The 21,085-nt window shown below is 36.5% G+C and overlaps 1 protein-coding gene across 3 annotated transcripts in view; it reads right to left on the bottom strand.

The window, feature by feature from the left end:
• The window catches only part of LOC140756442 (putative divalent cation/proton antiporter TMEM165), a 55,439-nt gene that overhangs the window by 27,166 nt on the left and 7,188 nt on the right, over positions 1-21,085 (bottom strand). The window contains exon 1 of one of the 3 annotated variants that reach the window (XM_073091949.1): positions 4,319-4,708. The exons of the other annotated variants lie outside the window; for them this stretch is intronic. Within the exon in view, the coding sequence (XP_072948050.1) occupies positions 4,319-4,462 (144 nt within the window). The 5' untranslated portion in view covers positions 4,463-4,708. Of the gene's footprint in view, positions 1-4,318; positions 4,709-21,085 lie in introns of those variants that run through there. 3 annotated transcript variants of the gene reach the window in all.

Genomic DNA, 21,085 nt, shown 5'->3' with positions numbered 1-21,085 from the left:
CAAAACGTATAGGTTTCCTGACGACGTTCTCCCCATTACTAAAGCAAGTAATAATTAATTTGTAATACGCGTATTACATCGAAAAAATAAAGGTACGCCTTAAAAAAACGTACGGTGCGGTAAAGGTATGCCTGGGCTTTGAACCTCGGTCATCCATATCGAGGTCGAATGTCAAACCACCAGGCTACCGGTGCTTATGACGTCATATTGCACACAAACGTATCAAATTTTCCACCATCTACCCATATCCATGTATAAATGGATTATGTTCTTTACGTGGAAACCCGTGGCCAACAGTCGGATATAAACGACATGCAGCCAAGATTCTCTGACCTTCGTTATTTTGGTCTTCAATTGACGTCACAAAACATACGGCAATTGAAGACGAGAAAATACTCCAAAATATTCCAAATTATTTTGGAATAAATAATTGGTCAAAATCAAGTCAAATTCGTATGTGGAGAGTTCCGTACCACACCGTATTTAACACTATACCTACATTTTGTAAAATAGTTTTAGTATTTGTTAGTATTACAGCTATATCTAGAAGTATATGCATTGTGAAAATTGATATAATAAAAGACATTGATAAATACCGGTTTTTTAAGGAAAATATTTTCAATTTTTTTATTTTTAGTATTTGTTGTTATAGCGACCATAATACTAAAATATTTGATCGTGGTAGAACTCTTTGTGGTTCGACTCCGGCAGCACCACCGCCAAACCTATTTCTGCCTAATAATAGCAGTGTTAAGCGCTGCTGTGTTCTGGTTTGAAGGGTGTGGTGAGAGACACATACTTTTCCGAGGCGTACCAGCTTCTAGCTTCCAGCTTTAGAATTATATTCTATTCTTGGAATCTAGAATTATGTTCTTGTTTTGTATATTAGTTTTGCATGTGTCCACGGCACCCACAATACAGGGAATTCTAGAATGTGTTGTGAGTGTAGAAAGCGTCTTTTTTTTTAAAGCAAGAGGTTCTCAATTCTTTGGAATCTTTTTATTACTCAAACTTCAAACTCTTATTATTATTTTAGTACGTGGGTGTGTCTTTCCTTCGTCACAGACAATTACACGAATTCGGTCGAGTAAATATTGATCTTGTATGGGTAATGACACCCACGAAAATTAGCTTCTTCATAAAGTGACACAATACCAGAATGACTCGTGTGTGTAAACAGTAGGATCATTAAAATTCACTTAACGATTTGTATCTTATTTACATTAAAAAAAAATTTAAGTGTCGATGTCGGGTCATCATTATTTTACACAGCTTTATTATTTCTTTTGGCTAAGTTATACACTGTAGTCTACAGGGCCACGCGGGTCATTCTCTATACATTTTTTGTTCGGTTTAGTTACTGTTGGCCCGTTGGAGACATTTAAATTTAGATAGTGCTGGCGGGCACCTGGTGTCCGCCACGGCCTGTAGGACCAAGTCATGTGTCGGACACCTGGTGTCGGCCACGGCGTACGCGAAATATCTAGAAATTTAGCGTGGCGTTGAACGTGTTAAGTATGTAACACATGAACCTAATTCATTGTGGGAGCATTGTAAGTGTTGACCACGCTTCATAAATCTTCTTTGTTGAGGTCAAATACGTCACAGCCCACGGGGGTTACTACCATCTCTTAACACAATATTATTTTAATCATACTTTTACTTTTTTTGCAGGAAATTTAACTTTTTAAGCAAAATATGATTTCAGTTGGTTTTATACAATGGGTAACCGAAAAATGAATAAGGGTTTAAGTTTGTTCAACTGTATGACGGAATATTTTACTGTTTTAAGGAGGAAATAAAACCTTCTTGAACTATGATGGTTTTTAAAAGATGGTGGTAGGCCCCCAGTTTACATCCTAACTAATATTATAAATGCGAAAGTGAGTTTGTTTGTTACACTTCCACGCCTTAACTACACAACCGATTGCCATGAAATTTTGTCCACACGTTGTCAGGGGTACAGAAAAGGACATAGGGTACCTTATATCCCGAAAAAAAAATCTTCCTGACGGACAAACAAAAACCTTTGAATGCGAGTACAGCCGCAGGGACAACCTAGTATTATAATAGAAGTAGCAAAGGTGCATAAGTCCATCTTATGGTAAGTGGTCACTGTCACCCATGAACATGAACAACTCTATATAGAAGATGGGTTCCACCTTTAGTCGTCACAGATGCACTCCTCAGGACTAAAATGGTCCAAATGTAAGGCAGCCGTCATCCATGCCCTTGTACTGACTACTACTGACGCAAGAGCTGCTTCAAGCGGTGTTAGTGTGACGGTGGTACCCACACGGATCCTCGTCTACCATCTTTCAAAACTAAGATTTACAAACTAAGTTGGAATGCCTCGAGTGATTGTCGCCCCATTACTACAACAACTCTTGACGCTGCTGTTCTATAGCCAAAATAAGGGTAGCGATTAAAACCACGAAGGGTCCAGGTACCTTTAAATTAACCTTCAAAAAATGTTTTAAGAAGGAAGGAAACCTTTCGAAGAAAAGTACTTAGTTTCCTCAGGGTAATAATGTACCTAATAAAACATCTGACGCACTAGTAGGCTAGTTATAGTGTAGCTTGGTGGCATAGAGGTGGTATTCTTCCATTACTTCCACTACACAGAACCTCGTCTACCTTTCGAAACTAAGACTAACAACTAAGGTAGAATGCCTCATGTAATAGTCTCACCGTTACAATATAACAGGAGCTCTTCACATGCTATTCTAAAGTCATAATAAGGACCCACGAAGAGTCCAGGCATCTTTAAATTAACCTAAAAAAACTTAACGAGTTTTAACGAGAACGGAAAACCTTTCGAGGAAAAGTACTTAGTTTCCTCAGGGTAATAATGTACCTAATAAAACATCTGTACTAGTAGACTAGTTATAGTGCACCTTGGTGGTATGGTGGTGGTATTTTTCCATTTTAAGAGATAGATTTTCAGTATTGGAGCAATAATGGAATCATACCTTTCAGGTATATAAATGAAACAATGCCAAAATATTCATAGGAGAACTCAGTTACCAGTCTGGTAGTAAACTTTATATGTCAGAGGTGAAATTGAAAAATAATTTACCAATTTTATGAAATATTTATTTTGGTATTAGAAAGGTATATTACTTGAGATGGACCTTGGCATCAGGTGAAGTTTGAAGGTGATAAAATCCTATGTAGTTCGACTCCTGTGGCACCACCACCGCCACACCTATTTCTGCCTAATGATAGCAGTGTTAAACGCTGCTGAGTTCTGGTTTGAAGGGTGTGGTAAGGGAGACATACTAATCCGAAGCACTTCAGCGTAGTCCTCACAGGTAGCGGCGCATCTGTGGCCGACCTCAGGTAGGAATTACAGATGTCCATGGGCGTCAGTAGTCACTTACCATCAGGTGAATTGTCTGCTACTCCTTATATCATAAAAGAAAAAAAGTTATATATTACTTTAGATGGATCTGGCATAAAGTGAGACGAAGCCACGAAACACTATTAGTGTTATTTGAAACAAGTTTCCCAACATAGATTCGCCCACGTACGCAGTTTTCATTTTAATTACGTATTTATTTGTAGACACAACGACATCATAACATACAAACATTCATAGAAAAATGTTCACATATGCCAATATGCATGCCAATAATATTTGTGATATGATTTTGTATCAGTAAAAGACCATAATTAATCGCAGTATATAAAAGTAATAAAAAAAACTATAATATAACTAATCAGAACAGAGAAAGGAGATGAGCCTCATTTTAAGGATGAGCGAAAAGTGTCGGGAAAAATACCTACATTGATTTTTTACTTGGTAATACTTGGTAAAATCAAAATATTTTTAAAATGTGAAGTCCTATTTGAACGTAATATTATTTTTGACAAGTCCCACCATAATCGGTTTAAATGTCTTCAATAAACCGACAACCTAAACTTATATTTTTATCAAAAATTAAAATAAGAAAAATATTTTATTAAATAGTGCCGATAGTCAAAAAACAAACAATAAACATTTTTAAGGAAAGAGACGCTTTGTTTTGGTTGTATTAATTAAAAACAAGCTATAAAACAACATCAATAACATACTAAGTAGATACAGATATATTTACTATCTTAGATACCGGCAACTCAAACAATTATTTTTTATTGATTTGTATAAAAGTATACATGAATCACAAGCGTCTTCATCAACATTGAATGCTTGTTAACTTAAGGATAACCTTGCTTAACAATCAGACGCTTAAATGAATTTATTATCAAAGCATTAACGAGTTTATAATACAACGCGTTTCAATATTAACAACACGGGCGTATTTTAGAAACATACCTTTAAGACGAGATCTGTCAACCATGACCTTATGTCGGGCGCTTCTGTTGACGGCATAATTGTTGTTGTCGGAAACAGCGTTGTGAAGTCATCCTCCGGCACCATACTGGTGGTCGAGAGGAACCCAAAATCCGTGCTATTCATTTTTGAAACGTTTCGACGACAATAACAACAATACACTAATACTACACACTCGAGTCGGAATTAAGACACATTTGTCCGCGACGGAAGCGTTGCGTGCACTCCGTTTATATCCAACAACTCCACATCGGGACGGATTCTTCAACTGATAAAGGTATCGCACATCAGATAATATTTCATATGATACGAACGGCACTAGTAGCTCGCTAGCGTACGCGACCACACGCGAGGTGATACGCGAAACGACTAAGTTTCACCGAACACCGCTATAATAGTTTTAGAGGAAAACTCGACGGACGAAAGTTAGTGCGAAGGCGTCTATGCTAGGTAAGATAGAGCTAGGTTTAGTTGGTTTCGTTACGTATCAACTCATGTTGCATATAAATTAAGTTGTTACATCGATTTAGCAATCTCCTTTCGCAACGTAGTCATTTATAAACATTGTTTTATTTCGTAAAAATGTTACGAAAAAATAGATAATTAGGTATCACGGTTTATCTTGATTTTACGACCAATCTTTTTATGTTTTTTATTTAGTTATATAATATTGATATACGGCATATACTTCTGTTCTGCTTTATATCAGCGGTATCTTAACTGTCTTAAATCTTGTTGTGTACGTAATTTTTCTCTTTATACATTAAGGAATACGGCTATGCCGAATTCTATTTTTATCACATAAAAATTCGCAATTTCGCGGCTTTAGAATTTTGAAAAGAAATATTTTTTAGTATCGGATTTAGGGTTAAATAAAAATTTTATCGTAAAGAATTTTGATAAGGCTTCGCATTTTTTAAATTTTGAGTTCTAATAATAATCTAAATTCTACCATAAATATATATTTTAAATATTATTTCACCGATAACACTAAAGCTTATCAATACCAAACAAAAAAAAAGAACATTTAAAACGGAGAAAAAAGTATAGGGCTTTTTGCGACGAAAAAAATAGTATTTATTTCGTTTTCGCATATTTACATGAATTAATTGGGTAACCTGCCTATGGGTTAAATATCGTCATAAAAAGCTACACTCATTTAAGATATATTAATTATGTAATTATACAACAAGTTAGCGCATTAAGACGAATTCCGGAAGCAATACATACAACCCAAGCTAATAAAAGCGTGTTAAAAAAACAACTGAAACATTAGCGACCTCAACCTTGATGATATCTAGATATTTGACTATGGATCTAGAATACGGACTTCTTCCCTATTTACCAGGAAGGTAGGAATAATATTTTACTAAAATCTAATTTAGTTAAATTAGTTTAATTAACGCTTATGGACTGATTGAACGCCCAACTAAACCGGTAGAGCTAGATAAAATTTTAAACTTTAATTTTTATTTTAATTCCCTTTAGGAGCTATTTGCAAACTGAAAGAAGTAAAAAGAACTTCAGCCTCTCACATCGAGGGTCGGTACTCCACATCCCAGTATATTTTTTGAAGTTATGAGCATATTAAAAACTAATTATAACACGCTCTAACGCCTAAGGGAAACTTTGTAAGAAAAACTGAAAGACTGAGAGATATTTCAAAAAAATCATAAGAATGTGAAGTTTACCGATCAACATTTGGCCAGCGTGATTGACTACCATGTCCTCATCTTTCTGATTATGAGAGGAGACGCGCGCTCAACGATAGCACACTAATGGGTTGATGATGAAAGAAGTTACATAGGATATGACATTCGACTATTCACAATCATTGCTACACATATTATCTGTTAGTACCTGGATGACCGAGCTTTGCTCGGTGATTTTTAACCGACTACAAAAACGGAGGAGGTTTCTAAATTCGACCGCATATATGTGTTTTTGTTTTACATTTTCTGAAAATATACCCTACAGTCTGATTCATAATTAGGTGTCATAAAATGTAATTACAAGAATTGCTCGTTTAAAGGTATTAGATAGGTAGATGTATCATATTATTTACTATAAGTTATCTGTGCATGTGTGTTATAGACATACACAATTACACAAACATACGAACACCTACGCCCAGAATAAAAATCTATATTCATTATTGTTCATTCATCATCATCACGTTTGCCTAATAAGAGATCGTATGTATCTATGTATGTCTCATTGTTTGACATGGCCTGTAGCCCAAATGGTTTTTTTTAATTATAATATAGGAGTAGAAGACGAGCATACAGTCCACCTGATGGTATTATGGTGATTAGATATTCCTACCCGAGGTCGGCCATAGATGCGCCGCCGCCCCTGAGGACTAAGCTGGAACGCCTCGGAAAAGTCTGTCTCTCTTACGGAACACAGCAGCGCCTAACACTGCTGTTATTAGGTAGAAATAGGTGTGGAGGTGGTGCCGCTGGAGTCGAACCACAAAGGGTTCTATCACCTTCAAACGGATTTTCACATATGAGGTGTCGCTAGATTCATCTAAATCAGGGGTTCCCAACCAGTTGACCACCAGTGGTCCGCAGAAACCAAATAATGGTCCGCGAAAAATTCTAAATTTAGCCGACCGTTTATTAAATTTAGCCGTTTAAAAGTAAGTGATGATTTGCTTGTAACTTTGAGTAACAATGTTAGTCCTAGGATAGCTGAACTTTTCAAGATGACGCAAGTAATTACAGAAATTACATTAATACAAAACTACATAAGTTGATCCTACATAAGTTGATCCTACATAAGTTGATCCTACATAAGTTGATAATATTATTATTTCTTTTTATGTATGTTCTTATCGAGTCTTTCATCAAAAGTTAAAGTTTCAGTTTGATTATTACAGTGTATTTTTTTTGTACCTATATAGTGGTCCCTTTTTTTTGTTTACGAGGGGGAAACCTTCAAAAGGTACACGACGACGTGGGAGCGACGCCGGGTTATGTGGGACTTTTACCGCACTAAAACCCCTCCGATGGTCGTCCTCAGCGCTTGTTGGAGAACTCCGGGATCTCCGATGGAACACAACCGGAGTCCTCCGAGCGCGATGCCCCTATCGGGCTCTGCCCTTGGCGGAGCAGTTTACGCTCCTCCCGCACACCTGGTGTTTACGACGGTATGCGGCCACACACACCGCCGTCCTCCCCGGGGTTGCTTGTTGGACGGTTCGAGCTCCCACTCTTGCCGCCCGCAATCCCAGAAGCCCCCTTTTAGTCGCCTCTTACGACAGGTAGGGGGTACCGTAGCCCTATTCTAGTCCCGGGACTACAGGGACATATAGTGGTCCCTGCTAACAAGAATGTCATAAGAGTGGTCCCTCAACCAAGAAAAGGTTGGGCACCTCTGGTCTAAATTATAGAAGTAATATGGGTTATACGTTTAAGCTGCTGACTTTTTTAGTAATAATTCTTTAGGTATTACCTCGAGTCTAGTTATTTCTTATCAGTTTGCCTACGTGACTAAGAATCTACTGTTTAAAATGTTCTAAATATAGTTTTTAGAATCAATTGTTTAGTGACTACCTGAGTTAGTCACGAGCGTTGAGTCATTTCAGGACTTCATTCAATTTTCAAAAGTTTTTTGTGAACAAAGCGTATTGCAATTAGCCATGCATGTATTAGCTATGCATGAATATTTCGAGTCATTGTCCATAGTCATTCCATAAGTTGGAATAAGTTATTCCATGGTTTTGTTATACAAAAATAATGGTAGCACTGTGGTTTGATATATCGGTTTGTAGCTGAAGGATCGAGGTTCTATTCTCTCTCTCAATTTATTCTGGCACGTCATACCGTCCGAGTCTCTCATATCGACGGGTCCTACGTAAACTGGTGCAAGTGCGTTTTCACAACTTTACAGTAGAGCGATTTCAATGTTCTAATGCGTGTAACTTTAACATTATTCAACATACATAGTTAAAATTTTAAAATGGTATAATTGAATCCTTTTGAAAAAAACTGCATTATACGTGAATAATGTTAAAGTTACACGCATTAGAACATTCAAATCGCTCTACTGTAAAGTTGTGAAAACGCACTTGCACCAGTTTACGTAAGACCCGTCGATATGCTACGGCGATTTCAATATAAGGACGGTAGGTAGAGATTTTCGGGTCCCTAGGATACCCTCTTTTCCCGGGCAGATTCTGACGTGGTCGAACACTCCCCGAGTTATTAAAATTTCTTCATAATTATATATTAAAGGTTCTATACACGACAAGCTATTTTATAAGTGAAACATAACATGATTAAGTTCTCCAAAATATTCTCCAAGGTGAAGCTACAATTGATAGCCTACAAACACTTACTAGAATATAGCCTAAACCCGTCTTATTCAAATGAGACTTAAGCCCAGCAGTGGAACAGCAATGGGTCGATGCATAACCATAACAAACATACAGCAAAATAACTATATTTCAAACACAGACACAAACAAACAACCTTTAATTTATTAATACGCACACATACATACATTTGTATACATTGCTTTTGATTATATCGAATATATTTTATTTATCACGAGCAAGGGTTGGAAACCTAAAATGACTTCACCCCCTAATCCGTCCCACAGATCGCGTGGTCTGTAATAATCCCCCTGAATTTCAGTAATTTTGACGTTCTGTAATTCTTATAGGGTGCGTGAATATTGCAGAGTAGATGTGTCATAGAAATGGCATTCATAAAAATTGTTATTTTCTTCATTAGTACAGACTACAGCGCCATCTGTTATGATGCGGAAGAATTGAAATTTTAAGGAAAAGGCATCACACCACATCTATTAGAGATCTAATCGATTTTTAATAGGTTCAGTAAGCGTATTTCAATTTCAATACATAATTACTAAATTCTGAGGTTCATTAGATCCGTATTTCCGATTTTCACGCCTTACCACGCCTAATTACTTGTTCCACCTTATATTTTCGAGTTATTCCTTACTACTACTTTTCAAAAATGAAGTTAAAACAGACTCCAACTCAATTTTCCAGATTTTTTCAAAGATACCGACAAAATGATAAAAATAGCTTAGAAACACCTACTTAGAAATCACAAGCCAATTTTGTTTACAACATACATAACCGCTCTTAGCAAATACACGAATCGTAAGACCACCTTTTTTATATTTCAGATATAAAATTAATTATAACAATATATTGAGAAAAACATATTTTATAATCAAACCGTTTAATATAATAATTTTATAACTGATACTATAGTGTTGTCATTTATACAACAAACAGTTTAACCCACTGCCATTTCTATTTCACCTCAACTCTATGGTCCAACTACTATTCATGCGATAAGCCCGAACAACCAAGCATTTCGTGAGCCCAGCCAAGGTCAGGGGCTTCATGGACTAGACGTATACCTATAAATATTGTAACGGCATGACCACATTCGGTAAATACACTTTTCGTGTAGTGGACCATTAAATATGGTTTATGGTTGTTGTTCATCAAAGAAATGTCTGAATATTTTTTTATGCGATAAAAGAAGCAAATGGATGGAGTCATGTTGGTTGCAATACATTGCATTTACCAGTTAGGATCACAATCTCCCCAACGACATCACCAGGCAACGGCCCAGGGAGGGCGACGATAGTTCACATATGTAACAATTATATTTGCATTTCTAGCGATCCCTGTTAGCGACGCCAAATGGTAAAATCTAATGCTTTTTTTTAATCCACCACGTCCTTCTCCAACCAAAACGGAGAATTCAAAGAACGAAACGGGCTGTCAACGTGTAGAGCCTTCAGCAGGTTAGTTCTCTTATATTAAAATATCATTTTATGTCCATCCCCGACTTCAAGGGACGACAACATTTAAGAGATTCCGCCCTTGGAAGTGAGACTTAATATATATTATCTTATTTTAGTTTTCTTGTTTCTTGTAATGTTATTATATTTGGTTTTCATTATCCGACTACGGCGATAAAATAGAGGGTTCATCATCAACCCATTACTGTCCCACTGCTGGGCACGGGTATCCTCTCATAATGAGAAGGATTAGGCCATAGTCCACCGCGCTGGCCAAGTGCGTATTGGTAGACTTCACATACCTTTGAGATTTTTTATAAATCTCTCAGGCATGCAGGTTTCCTCACGATGTCTTTTCCTTCACCGTTTAGCTAGTGATAATTAATTTCTAATACGCACATAACTTTTCAAAATCAGAGGTGCCTCACTGGTATTTGAATCTCGGACCCCTCAATGGAGAGGCATAGTTTCTTAACCACTAGGCTATCACTTCTAGTATATTGCAAAAAAGAGGGTTATGATTTTAATATTATTTATATCATGCATATTTTTATATCACGGCGTGCGTAAATTGACGTTTTACGCACGCTTCGCGTGCGCAAAACCCCCATTTCCGACCCCGTAATATAAAATTTTATACAACACGCGGACGAAAAATGTTTTTCTGACTCGTGTGATTGCAGTCCTCGCCTGCGGCTCGGCCTGCAAACTCACACTTGTCAGAAAAAAATTTTTCGTCCTCGTATTGTAATGTACTATTTCTACATTTGCAAATTAGTTTTCTTTCTTTCTTTCCCATCTTTATAAGAGTACTACATAGATAGCCACAACGTTTAAAATAACTACAACAATCACTTCAGTCACCCATATACATAGTAAATTAGCTACTAAAGTGAGTCGCACAACAAATAAGCATCACATTGTCTAAGATTCCTTTATCTGCACAAATAATAACTTACCATTGTACAGTGTTTGCTGTTTGCGTCAATGGCGTAATATTTATGAGCATAAACATAGCAAGGTTACTTCAGAAGTGAAACACATTTAATGACTTTACAAATTACTGGTATATCTTTTCTCAACTTGCACCAAGTTGAGAAAAAAGATACCAGTTAAAAGAACCCAGTTAAGAGTTATGAGTCTTCACATCAACCCATTACCGTCCTGCTGGTGGACATGTTTCTCCTGTCAGATTAGGGATTTCTAAATATAGACTTCAAAAACCTTTCAGAGCTTTTTAGGGTTCCGTACCCAAAGGGTAAAAAAGGAACCCTGTCTCTAAGCCTCCGCTGTCTTACCGTCGGTCCGTCTATCACAGGGCTCTATCTCTGGAATCGTAATAGTTGAAATTTTCACAGAATATGTATAACAATGGTCGCTATAACAAAAAATACTAAAAATAAATAAATCTTCAAAATAATAGGTGTCGCCATATAAGATATCTCTATTTTTCTGCGTTTGCCGCTTTATTTATTGAACCGTGGTAGGTAGACAGTTCAAATTTTCACAATACAATTACTTCTATGGCTACTATGATAACACATACTAAAAATTATTATGTACACATACTAGTATTATGTAATATGAAAATGAGAGCAACTTTTTCCGCCTACAAACTGCATTCGTAGTTTGGCGGATTATATATTTATGTTTAAGTTTTATACTGCTGTAAACAACAATAAATAAAAAAAAAAACATGAAAATTGGATGGACCCCTGGGTGTGACTTCGACCCGCACTTGGTCAATTTTTAATAAGCTCTGAACGCGTGGGTTTTCTTACAATATTTTCCGTGTTAAGTCAATTGATAATGAATTTCAAATTCGACATAACTTTGAAAATTCAGTCTTAGTTACAACTATTGAAAATTGCAACAATTGCAATACTTTAGTAGCTCTGCTTTGTCTCCATATATCTAGATTTTGAGATCAAACATATGTCATTCTTGAATCCCAACTTATAATTTCTATACTACAATAATGACAAATAAAATAATTTGTCTCCCAATCTAAAAAAAAAACCGAGGTTATTTTAATAAAGTCGAATAATTACATTTAGCTACGAAGAAATCAATAAAATAAGGTGTAATTAATAGAAAAAGTGTGTCAAGTTGTATAGTCAGATAGATAATTGCTAGACTAATGGAAACGAGAACCTTGTAAGTAATTGGGTTAATAGAATGATGATTTTTACCATCAGACTAACAATCACTATTTACCCTGAAACTAAAGAAATAGTTATAATATCATCATCATCATCATCTCGTTTAGGTACATCAACTATCCCACTACTGGGCACAGACGGGTCTCCTTTAGAATGAGAACATTTAATTTCTGTACTAGTTTTATTTATTTATTTATTTACTCTTTATTGACCATGTTAAAAACAATGGGGTGCAAAAGGCGGACTTAATGCTAATGCTAGCTAAAACCGTATTCGATACTTGTTACATTCCTGAAATCTATCACAATTCCCTGAATTTTGAGATGTACTGATGGTCAAGCAGAGTAGGTAGAGAAGAAGCGCAAGCTACTCAACTTCCGAGTACAGCCGAATGCAACCCAAAAGTTCCCGAACGTATGTTTCTGCTGAGACGAAAGGTTAGGCCGATTATGGCCGAAACTTTTTTTTGGCCGAAACGTGGCCGAAGCCGTTACTTCGGTCGGCCACTTATCATAATTTCAATATTTCTTAACGTCAAATTTCAACCACTGGTTAAACAGTACAAATAATAAAAATAAACACTTAGACGGTAATATGGACAACAAACGACACTTCAATTAAAATAAGTATCATGTATAAATATTTGATCAGATATACCATGAAGATAATGACGTCACACGGGGGTTTCTAGTTAATTTCCATGCGGGTGGCAATCATGTTGACCTTCACCACCGCGAAACGCGTCAAGGTCACATCGGGGTGGCATACCACCGTACTAATCAATCTCTTTCACAATCTCTTTCACTGGTGTAGGTACATTAAAGGCAACTCTTAATTTGTGTTATAATTATAATTAATTTATAGACAAAAAAACTATTCGAGGATTTTATAAAGATAAGAAAGAAAAAAAAAACTTTACTTCGAAGTACTTTAAACACACAAACATAATGAAGATACATCTTAAGTATAATATTCTCGTGTCACAATGTTAGTTACCGTACTCCTCCGAAACGGCTTCACCGATTTTCACCAAATTTTATATGCATATTCAGTAGGTCTGAGAATCGGCTACTATCTACTTTTCATACCCCTAAGTGATAAGGGTTGTTCACCCTTAACATTTTATTTTTAATATGGCAACACAACGTTTGCCGGGTCAGCTAGTTATAACATAAAAAAGAAATAAGCGCCAACTTCCTGAGGACTTAGTTGGAACGCTTCGGATAAGTATGTCTCCCTTACCACACCCTTCAAACCAGAACACAGCGGCACTTAACAATGTTATTAGGCACAAATATGGCGGTGGTGTCGACAGTATCGAACCACAAAAAAAACCCAAATTAAAATAGACAAATTATTTCCCTTCTAACAACGGTAAGAAACACGTAAAGAAAACGAAAAAAGATAAACATCTAATGACACTAAACTATCAGGCACTCAAAAAGGTAAAAGACTTTGATGCACTGACGTCAATAGATACACGAGATAAGTATCTATCTAAATAGCACAGTATCTAATATCAGACGTAAGGTAAACTAAAACACTATGTAGTCTAGACTAGGGGTCGGCAACCTTTTTCGCATCACGGGCGCTAAAAAAGGTAGAAAAAGTAATAGTAAAGAAGACGGAGCAAAAAAAGATCATCACTAAAGTTACTCTTTCAAGGAACGATTTTTACCCATTATTATTATCCCACTACTGGGCACGGGTCTCCTCACAAAGTAAGAGCCGTTTTAGCCACCGTCCACCTAGCTGGCCAACTGCGAATTAGTTTAGACTTTAGACTTCACAAACCATTGAGATTTTTTAGGAACTCTCAGGTCAGGCTTCCTCGCGATGTTTCCTTAAACTTTTAAGCAATGGATAAGTAATTTCTTATGTGCACATAAATTAAAAAAAAAGGTGCCTGGGATTCGAACCTCAAACACCTCGATCGGGGCCCCGAGTTTCAACCACTAAACATTACTTTAGAATAACGCGGATGAGATTGCAAGTACTAGGAGATTAGGTAATCGGGCCGGTTGAAGAGATTCTAGGAAGATGCGAAGGTCGCGGGCCGCAGGTTGCCGACCGCTGGTCTAGACTGCAGTCCACCTACGCGTTTGTAAAAAGTTTTTATCGTAAAAAACATGGAACGTAGCCAAGGCGGATGTTTTCGTGATATAACCCATGAATCACTAAAAGGCATGGGTGACCATGAATCCAATACGACAAAATATTATTATTATTTTATGATAAGTATAGAAGTAGCAAACGAGCATGCAGTCCATCTGATGGTAAGTGGCTACTGCCGCCCATGGACATCTTTAATCAACCCCAGATAGGATTAGATATTCCTACCTGAGGTCGGCCACAGATGCGCCGCTACCCCTGAGGACTAAGCTGGAACGCCTCGGTAAATTATGTATTTGCAATGACAGCGAAGATTGCGCTCTCCATCAAGGGGTCCGAGGTTCGAATCCAAGATGTGCTTTTTACATTTTGTATTTACTTCTTACCGACCCGCGTGCACTTATAGACACTATGTAATAGGGTTGTTGCGAATATCAGCATCCCCTGATTATCAGCTTTCTTTTAAATATCAGCATCAGCATCCGCATCCGCAACAAAAGATGCTGATATTTAATGCTGATATTGAAATTGTAACGTGTTCGTTGAAGGCGGGACCGAGCTTAAATCACGTGGAGTTTTAGCCAATCACAAAAGTTTATAAACACAAGTTGTCATCAAACAATCATTCGATTGTATTAACAACGTAATTTGGTCAGACATCAATAACTTTCGATCATAGTTCAATCAATCAATAACAGAATTATGTATTCAATTCATAATGCCACATCCAGTGAAAAGTGCAATATGACCAAATATTTCGTTATTGAACAAAGATACGACACAGTGTAGTTTTTGTATAAAAAATAACAAACAAATGCCGACTTCTGTGTCACTGCAGAGTGGAGGGTAGCTGAAGTGGATGTTGGTTTGGTTCTGAAGTCGGTGCTAAATATATTTCGTTGGATAACGGCGTAAACAGCGTGTTCAATATGAGCGCCGGCTTCGGAGATATGTGCTGAGCCTAAATTTGTTTCAGTTGATGTTTGCTTTGTAGTGACATGGAAGTCGATTGTATTTTTTAATTAATTTTTTTTTCACCTTTTTTAGTGATGACATACTAAAAATCTTACAAATGCACTAGTCGCCCTTAAGATTTTTGAAAGTTCCCCTCGATTTCTCTGATCTGCCATCATCAGACCCTTATTTTCTTATAATGGAACTACTATGGAAATATCAGTCTTTTTTTCCAACAAAATAAAAATCATCCAGTTCGGTTCATAAACGACGAAGTAATCCGCGAACAAACATAAAAAAGACATATACAGGATGAATTTTTAAAACGGGCCTTCAGGGCCAAATCCGAAACTATAAGGATTAGCGAAAAATGCTGAAAGGAGTTACGAGGCCGATTTTGATAAAAACTAAAACTGCATCACTACTTTTTTAAAATAACTTTTTCCCTAGCCGGGAATCGAACGAGTTCATTTTGAAAAAAAATACACCCTCTATATTATTCCACTATCTGATAGTGTTGCTTATAAGGATCAAAATCTGGGAAGTAATGATAAATGACAAACTAAAGTAAAAGGCTCAAATTTAAGAAAATACATATTTTTTTATATTAATTTGGCAGTTAAGTTCCCGCCATTCATCAATTTAAACATTTCGCGTATTAACAATTTTTTGGCTCAATGTTTCAAATCATTCGAAATGGATGTTTTGTTCTTCAAGAATTTATATTATTATGTCCGACTTAGTTAAGGTTACTTTTAGGACCATTATAATAGATTTAACTTGCTATGGGCGGAGATTCGTTTAATACAGATGTAAAATTGACAATTTGCGAGAATGTCTTTTTCGAGTCAAATCCGAGTGATAACTAAACAAAGAGATATAGAAAATTATATTTACTGTTGAAACGTAGTTATAAACAACAAACAATAACAATTTACTATTTAATCACTTATCTATTTTTATTAAAAAATAAATCCTAAAAACGGCGGTAATTTACTTGCCAAACTATTACTTTCTCATACTAAGCCGTATGTCACGGTTATAACATCGAAGAATTAGTTGATTAACCAACAAATTCTTCAATGGTATGACTTACGTATGTTTCTAAAGAATTACACATAAATCATTTGTTATGTATAATCCTTAAGGATTAGTATGGCAATGTATGGAAAAATATGTATTTTCTTCAAAATTTTCCTTTTCCTTTCATTTGTCACATAACATTACTTCCCAGAATTTGATCCTTATAAGCGACACTATCAGATGGTGGAATAATATAGAGGGTGTAATTTTTTTTAAAATGAACTCGTTCGATTCCCGGCTAGGGAAAAAGATATTTTGAAAAAGTAATGATGCAGTTTTAGTTTTTATCAAAATCGGCCTCGTAACTCCTTTCAGCATTTTTCGCTAATCCTTATAGTTTCGGATTTGGCCCTGAAGGCCCGTTTTAAAAATTCACCCTGTATACGGTTGAATTGAGAAACCGCCTCATTTTGTGAAGTTGGTTAAAAAAGACTATTCTCGTAAGGGAAGACAAATACCTCAGTATAAAATATATTTATATTTAGTATTTTTAAATATCAGCATCAGCATCAGCTGATATTAATCTGAAAAAATCAGCATCAGCATCAGCATCCGCTGATCTAGTAAAAACCTGCATCAGCAACAACCCTGCTATGTAACCCCCAAGGCGTCGTAAATGGCACTTTGAGAACACACATTTACATTGTTGTCCCATTAAAAAAATGTTCTCTAATTTCACATTAAAAATTCGCAATCGCATAATCAAACGTACGTAACGGAAGTCATATATTAGCGGTCAACTTGCAAATATTTTGCACATGGATAAGTGTGAAGACTAATCGAGCCTTGTGAAACTAACATAAATATTCTTGTTGAAATATTGACGTAACCGCAAATACGCATAAACCAGTTGGAAGGATCAGTGATCTTTTATCTGTTTTATCTTACGTAAATTTGTATGTTTGGTTGTTTGTTTGTTCGAAATTCGTTGTTTGAACTACTGAACACCTTTTGATTAGACTTTTTTGTGTTTACCAGCTTATGATTTGAGAGAATTATGGAAAACTCTGTGCTCATTTAATATCTAGAATTAAGTGCATACTGGAACTTCCAAAAAAGTGCCTAGAAATATGAGAAAACGTAAACCCCTAAAACCAAAAGTATCTACCATTCCTAACTTTTTTTTAATATAAAAAACACCGTTGACAAACAAAAAAGAAAAAAAAAACACTGAACTGTTTTGGTTTCCAAATTGGGAAAAAATGTGGTGATGTGATATCATCCATCCATCCATCAGCCTTTACTGGTCCACTGCTGGACATAGGCCTCCCCTAGTCTGCGCCACTCCGACCGGTCTTGGGCCGTCTGCATCCAGCGGTTACCCGCCGTCCGCTTCAGGTCGTCAGTCCACCTGGTCGGGGGGCGTCCTGTACTCCTTTTGCCGAGACGTGGTCTCCATTCGAGGACCTTCCGATGATGTGATATACATGTGTATATACCGCGTATGTGTATGTGTATGTCCGCTCTGAATATAGAAATGAATCGCGTCGAAATAGCAAATTGTATGACTACACCTACTCGCACCAACTTCAGAGCGGACTAGCAGTTTAGCGCAGACTATACCTTCATAGATAATCACCGCAAAATAATCTGAGAAGACATTAGAATAACACTTAAAAGTCAACAACCTATCATTAGTTTCGAGAATTTTTCAAAGGAACCATTGTCTTACATATCTTTTGTGTATTCAACATATTAACATTGTGAGAAGAATATGTCATGTGGCTTTCCTGTAAGGGGAAGGCCCACATACTTAAAAGCTATAAAATAATGCCATGACGTGTAATACATAACGTGAGTATATGTCACGTTTTGAACGGGACTGTCCCTTTGTTGTAACGTATTAAAATAGGAGCAAACGAGCATGCAGTCCACCTGATAGTAAGTGCCTACTGCCGCTCATGGACATCTGTTATCAACCCCATAGATTACAGTCCTACGGCCTGCCTGAGGTCATACACTCATGCCTTGCTGAGGACTAAATTGGAACGCTTCAGATAAGTACGTGTTCCATAGAACACCCAAAGCGGAACTCAGCAGCGCTGAACACTGCTGTTATTAGGCAGAAACAGGTGTGGTGGTGATGCCTCCGGAGTCGAACCGCAAACTATTCTATCATCATCATTGAGAAATTATGCCGTTATCCTAAACTGCGACAGTAACAGTAAATGAATAAAAGAATCCTGAACTGAAACTGAAAAAATGACTAAACATTCATGTTGGGTAGCTTTTTAAAGTAACAAATAAAATAAAATTTCTTTTTCAGAACCTAAGCCGACATAAAAATAAATCTTTCTTTAATTTTTTTTTTTGTTAACGAGGGGAAAACGTTCAAAAGGTACCCAGTGCCGTGGGAGCGACACGGCGTTATATAGGATTCTTACCGCACTAAAACCCCTCGGTGACCGTCCTCGACGCTGTGTCGAGGACTCCGGGATCTCCAAAACCAATCTGTCTTTAAGATAAATCAAAATATATGGGATTGGCAAGCTTAAGTAAGCAATATCAAAATTTAGTTCCCGATATGAATTAGCCCTAATAATTCAAACAAATAAACCGGTGTCCCGATTTATGTTAAAAACCTTTAGTCACCTTAACTACATATTAGAGAAAAATGTAGCGAGGTAGCTGTATGTCATAAATTAAACATTTAACATATAATATAAAACGTAAATATTGCAATCACTTCTTTGTATAGTACTGTAGTAGGTAATTAGGTATAATGAATTATGTATACTATACCTGCGATCTATATCATCATATTTTAATTAAAAAACAAACAAATATTTTTATATAATATAATGAAGACCCGCGTGGCGGAGCGGTCACCATGCCAGTCTGACGCGCGAAGGGTCCCGGGTTCCAACCCCGGCCAGACAGATATCTAAATGATGAATTTAGATTTCTGTTACTGGGTCTGGGTGTTTGTGTATTTGTCTATGTGTGTGTTCATGGCACCCACGACACAGGGAATCCTAGTGTGGGGCTGTGAGTGTAGAAAGCGTTTAATATCAACATATTCAACTCCTAAGATCATTTAAAACCGCGTTACATATTTTATAGAACAAATTAAGGCAAACATGGCGACCGTTACGCCATCTACCGTAAAAATATAAATATGGCGACCACTACGCCATCTATCGGAAAGACGTTGAAGTAATAAAACTTCAACGTTGGCTAGAGGGCGCCACCTTTAGCGTGTAATTTTTAAAGTTTTCATGCGACACAATATGAGAATAAAATTTAAATTAGGTAGCAGGCGGCAAACTAGTCCGCTCTAAAGTTGTTGCCAGCAAGTGTAGTCATACAATTTGCTATGGCGAAGCGATCCATTTCTATATTCAGACAGGACTAGCAGTTTTACGCGGACTATACATAATTAACACAGTGTTATTGGTTAAAAAGTTAGAGACATTTGAAAATCCTGAGATTGAAAGTCCTAGAATTGAAATAATCTATTCACATATATCACGGCCGTAGTCAGTTATTTGTTTCTGTGGGGTTAAAGTTTGTTTCTGGGGTAAGAACTCAAGAAATAATAACAAAATTGCAAAATCCTAACGTGCTTATTGGAAAATAGTTTTCAGTCGTTATAATGAAGGAAAACATCGTGAGATAACCTACATCCCTGGGAATTTTCAGCGCGGGAACTATGGCCTAAAACCCTTCCCATTCTGAGAGTAAGCCCGTCTAGTAAGGTGGTAGAACCCTTTGTGGTTCGACTCCGACGTCACCACCGCCACGCCTATTTCTATCTAATAACAGCAGTGTTAAACGCTCCTGTGTTCTGGTTTGAAGGGTGTGGTAAGAGACATATTTTTCCGAGGCGTTCCAGCTTAGCCCTTAAAGGTAGCGGCGGTCCTGAGGTCGACCTCAGATAAGAATATCTAATCCTTACTTCACTTGATTACAGATATCCATAGGCGGCAGTAGCCACTTACCATCAGGTAGACTGCATGCTCGTCTGCTACTCCTATATTATAAAAAAAAACCCGTGCCCAGCAGTGGAATATTAATGGGTTGACGACAATCGGTGAGCCATTACCTCGAAATATATTAACATACATAAAGACTTCGTTTTTAAACCAATTTCTTCAGAAACACTAAAACAATACAAACAATACAATTGCCAATTACTCAATAAACAACATAATGAATAACTAAAATAACAAAAACAATACAATTTCTAATTACTCATAATATAAAAAAACCTATAAATTATCATTTTTATTTAGGTAAAAAACTTTAGTAATCAACTCGACATAGTGATTCATATTACACGTGAATGCAATATACATATTTCAGTCATTTCTTTTATCTTTACATATGTTATAACAATAGCATGACGTATAATCTAAATATAGAATAAGACTTACATTCATTTACCGTTATTATTGTTTTAATCTTATATATAAAATTCTCGTGTCACAATGTTAGTTACCATACTCCTCCGAAACGGCTTTATTGATTTTCACCAAATTTTATATGCATATTCAGTAGGTCTGTGAATCTGCTACTATCTATTTTTCATACCCCTAAGTGATATTGGTTGGTTAACCCTTAACATTTTTTTATTTATATGGCAACACAACGTTCGCCGGGTTAGCTAGTAATGTAATAAATTAATTTTAAACTTAGTTATACT

Source organism: Epargyreus clarus, unplaced genomic scaffold, assembly GCF_041222505.1.
Source record: "Epargyreus clarus isolate Ecla_fem2 unplaced genomic scaffold, WU_Ecla_fem_2.2 ptg000035l, whole genome shotgun sequence".
Lineage (NCBI taxonomy): Eukaryota > Metazoa > Arthropoda > Insecta > Lepidoptera > Hesperiidae > Epargyreus > Epargyreus clarus.
Note: the sequence above shows the minus strand (reverse complement) of the source record. Positions and strands in the feature narration are given on the sequence as shown.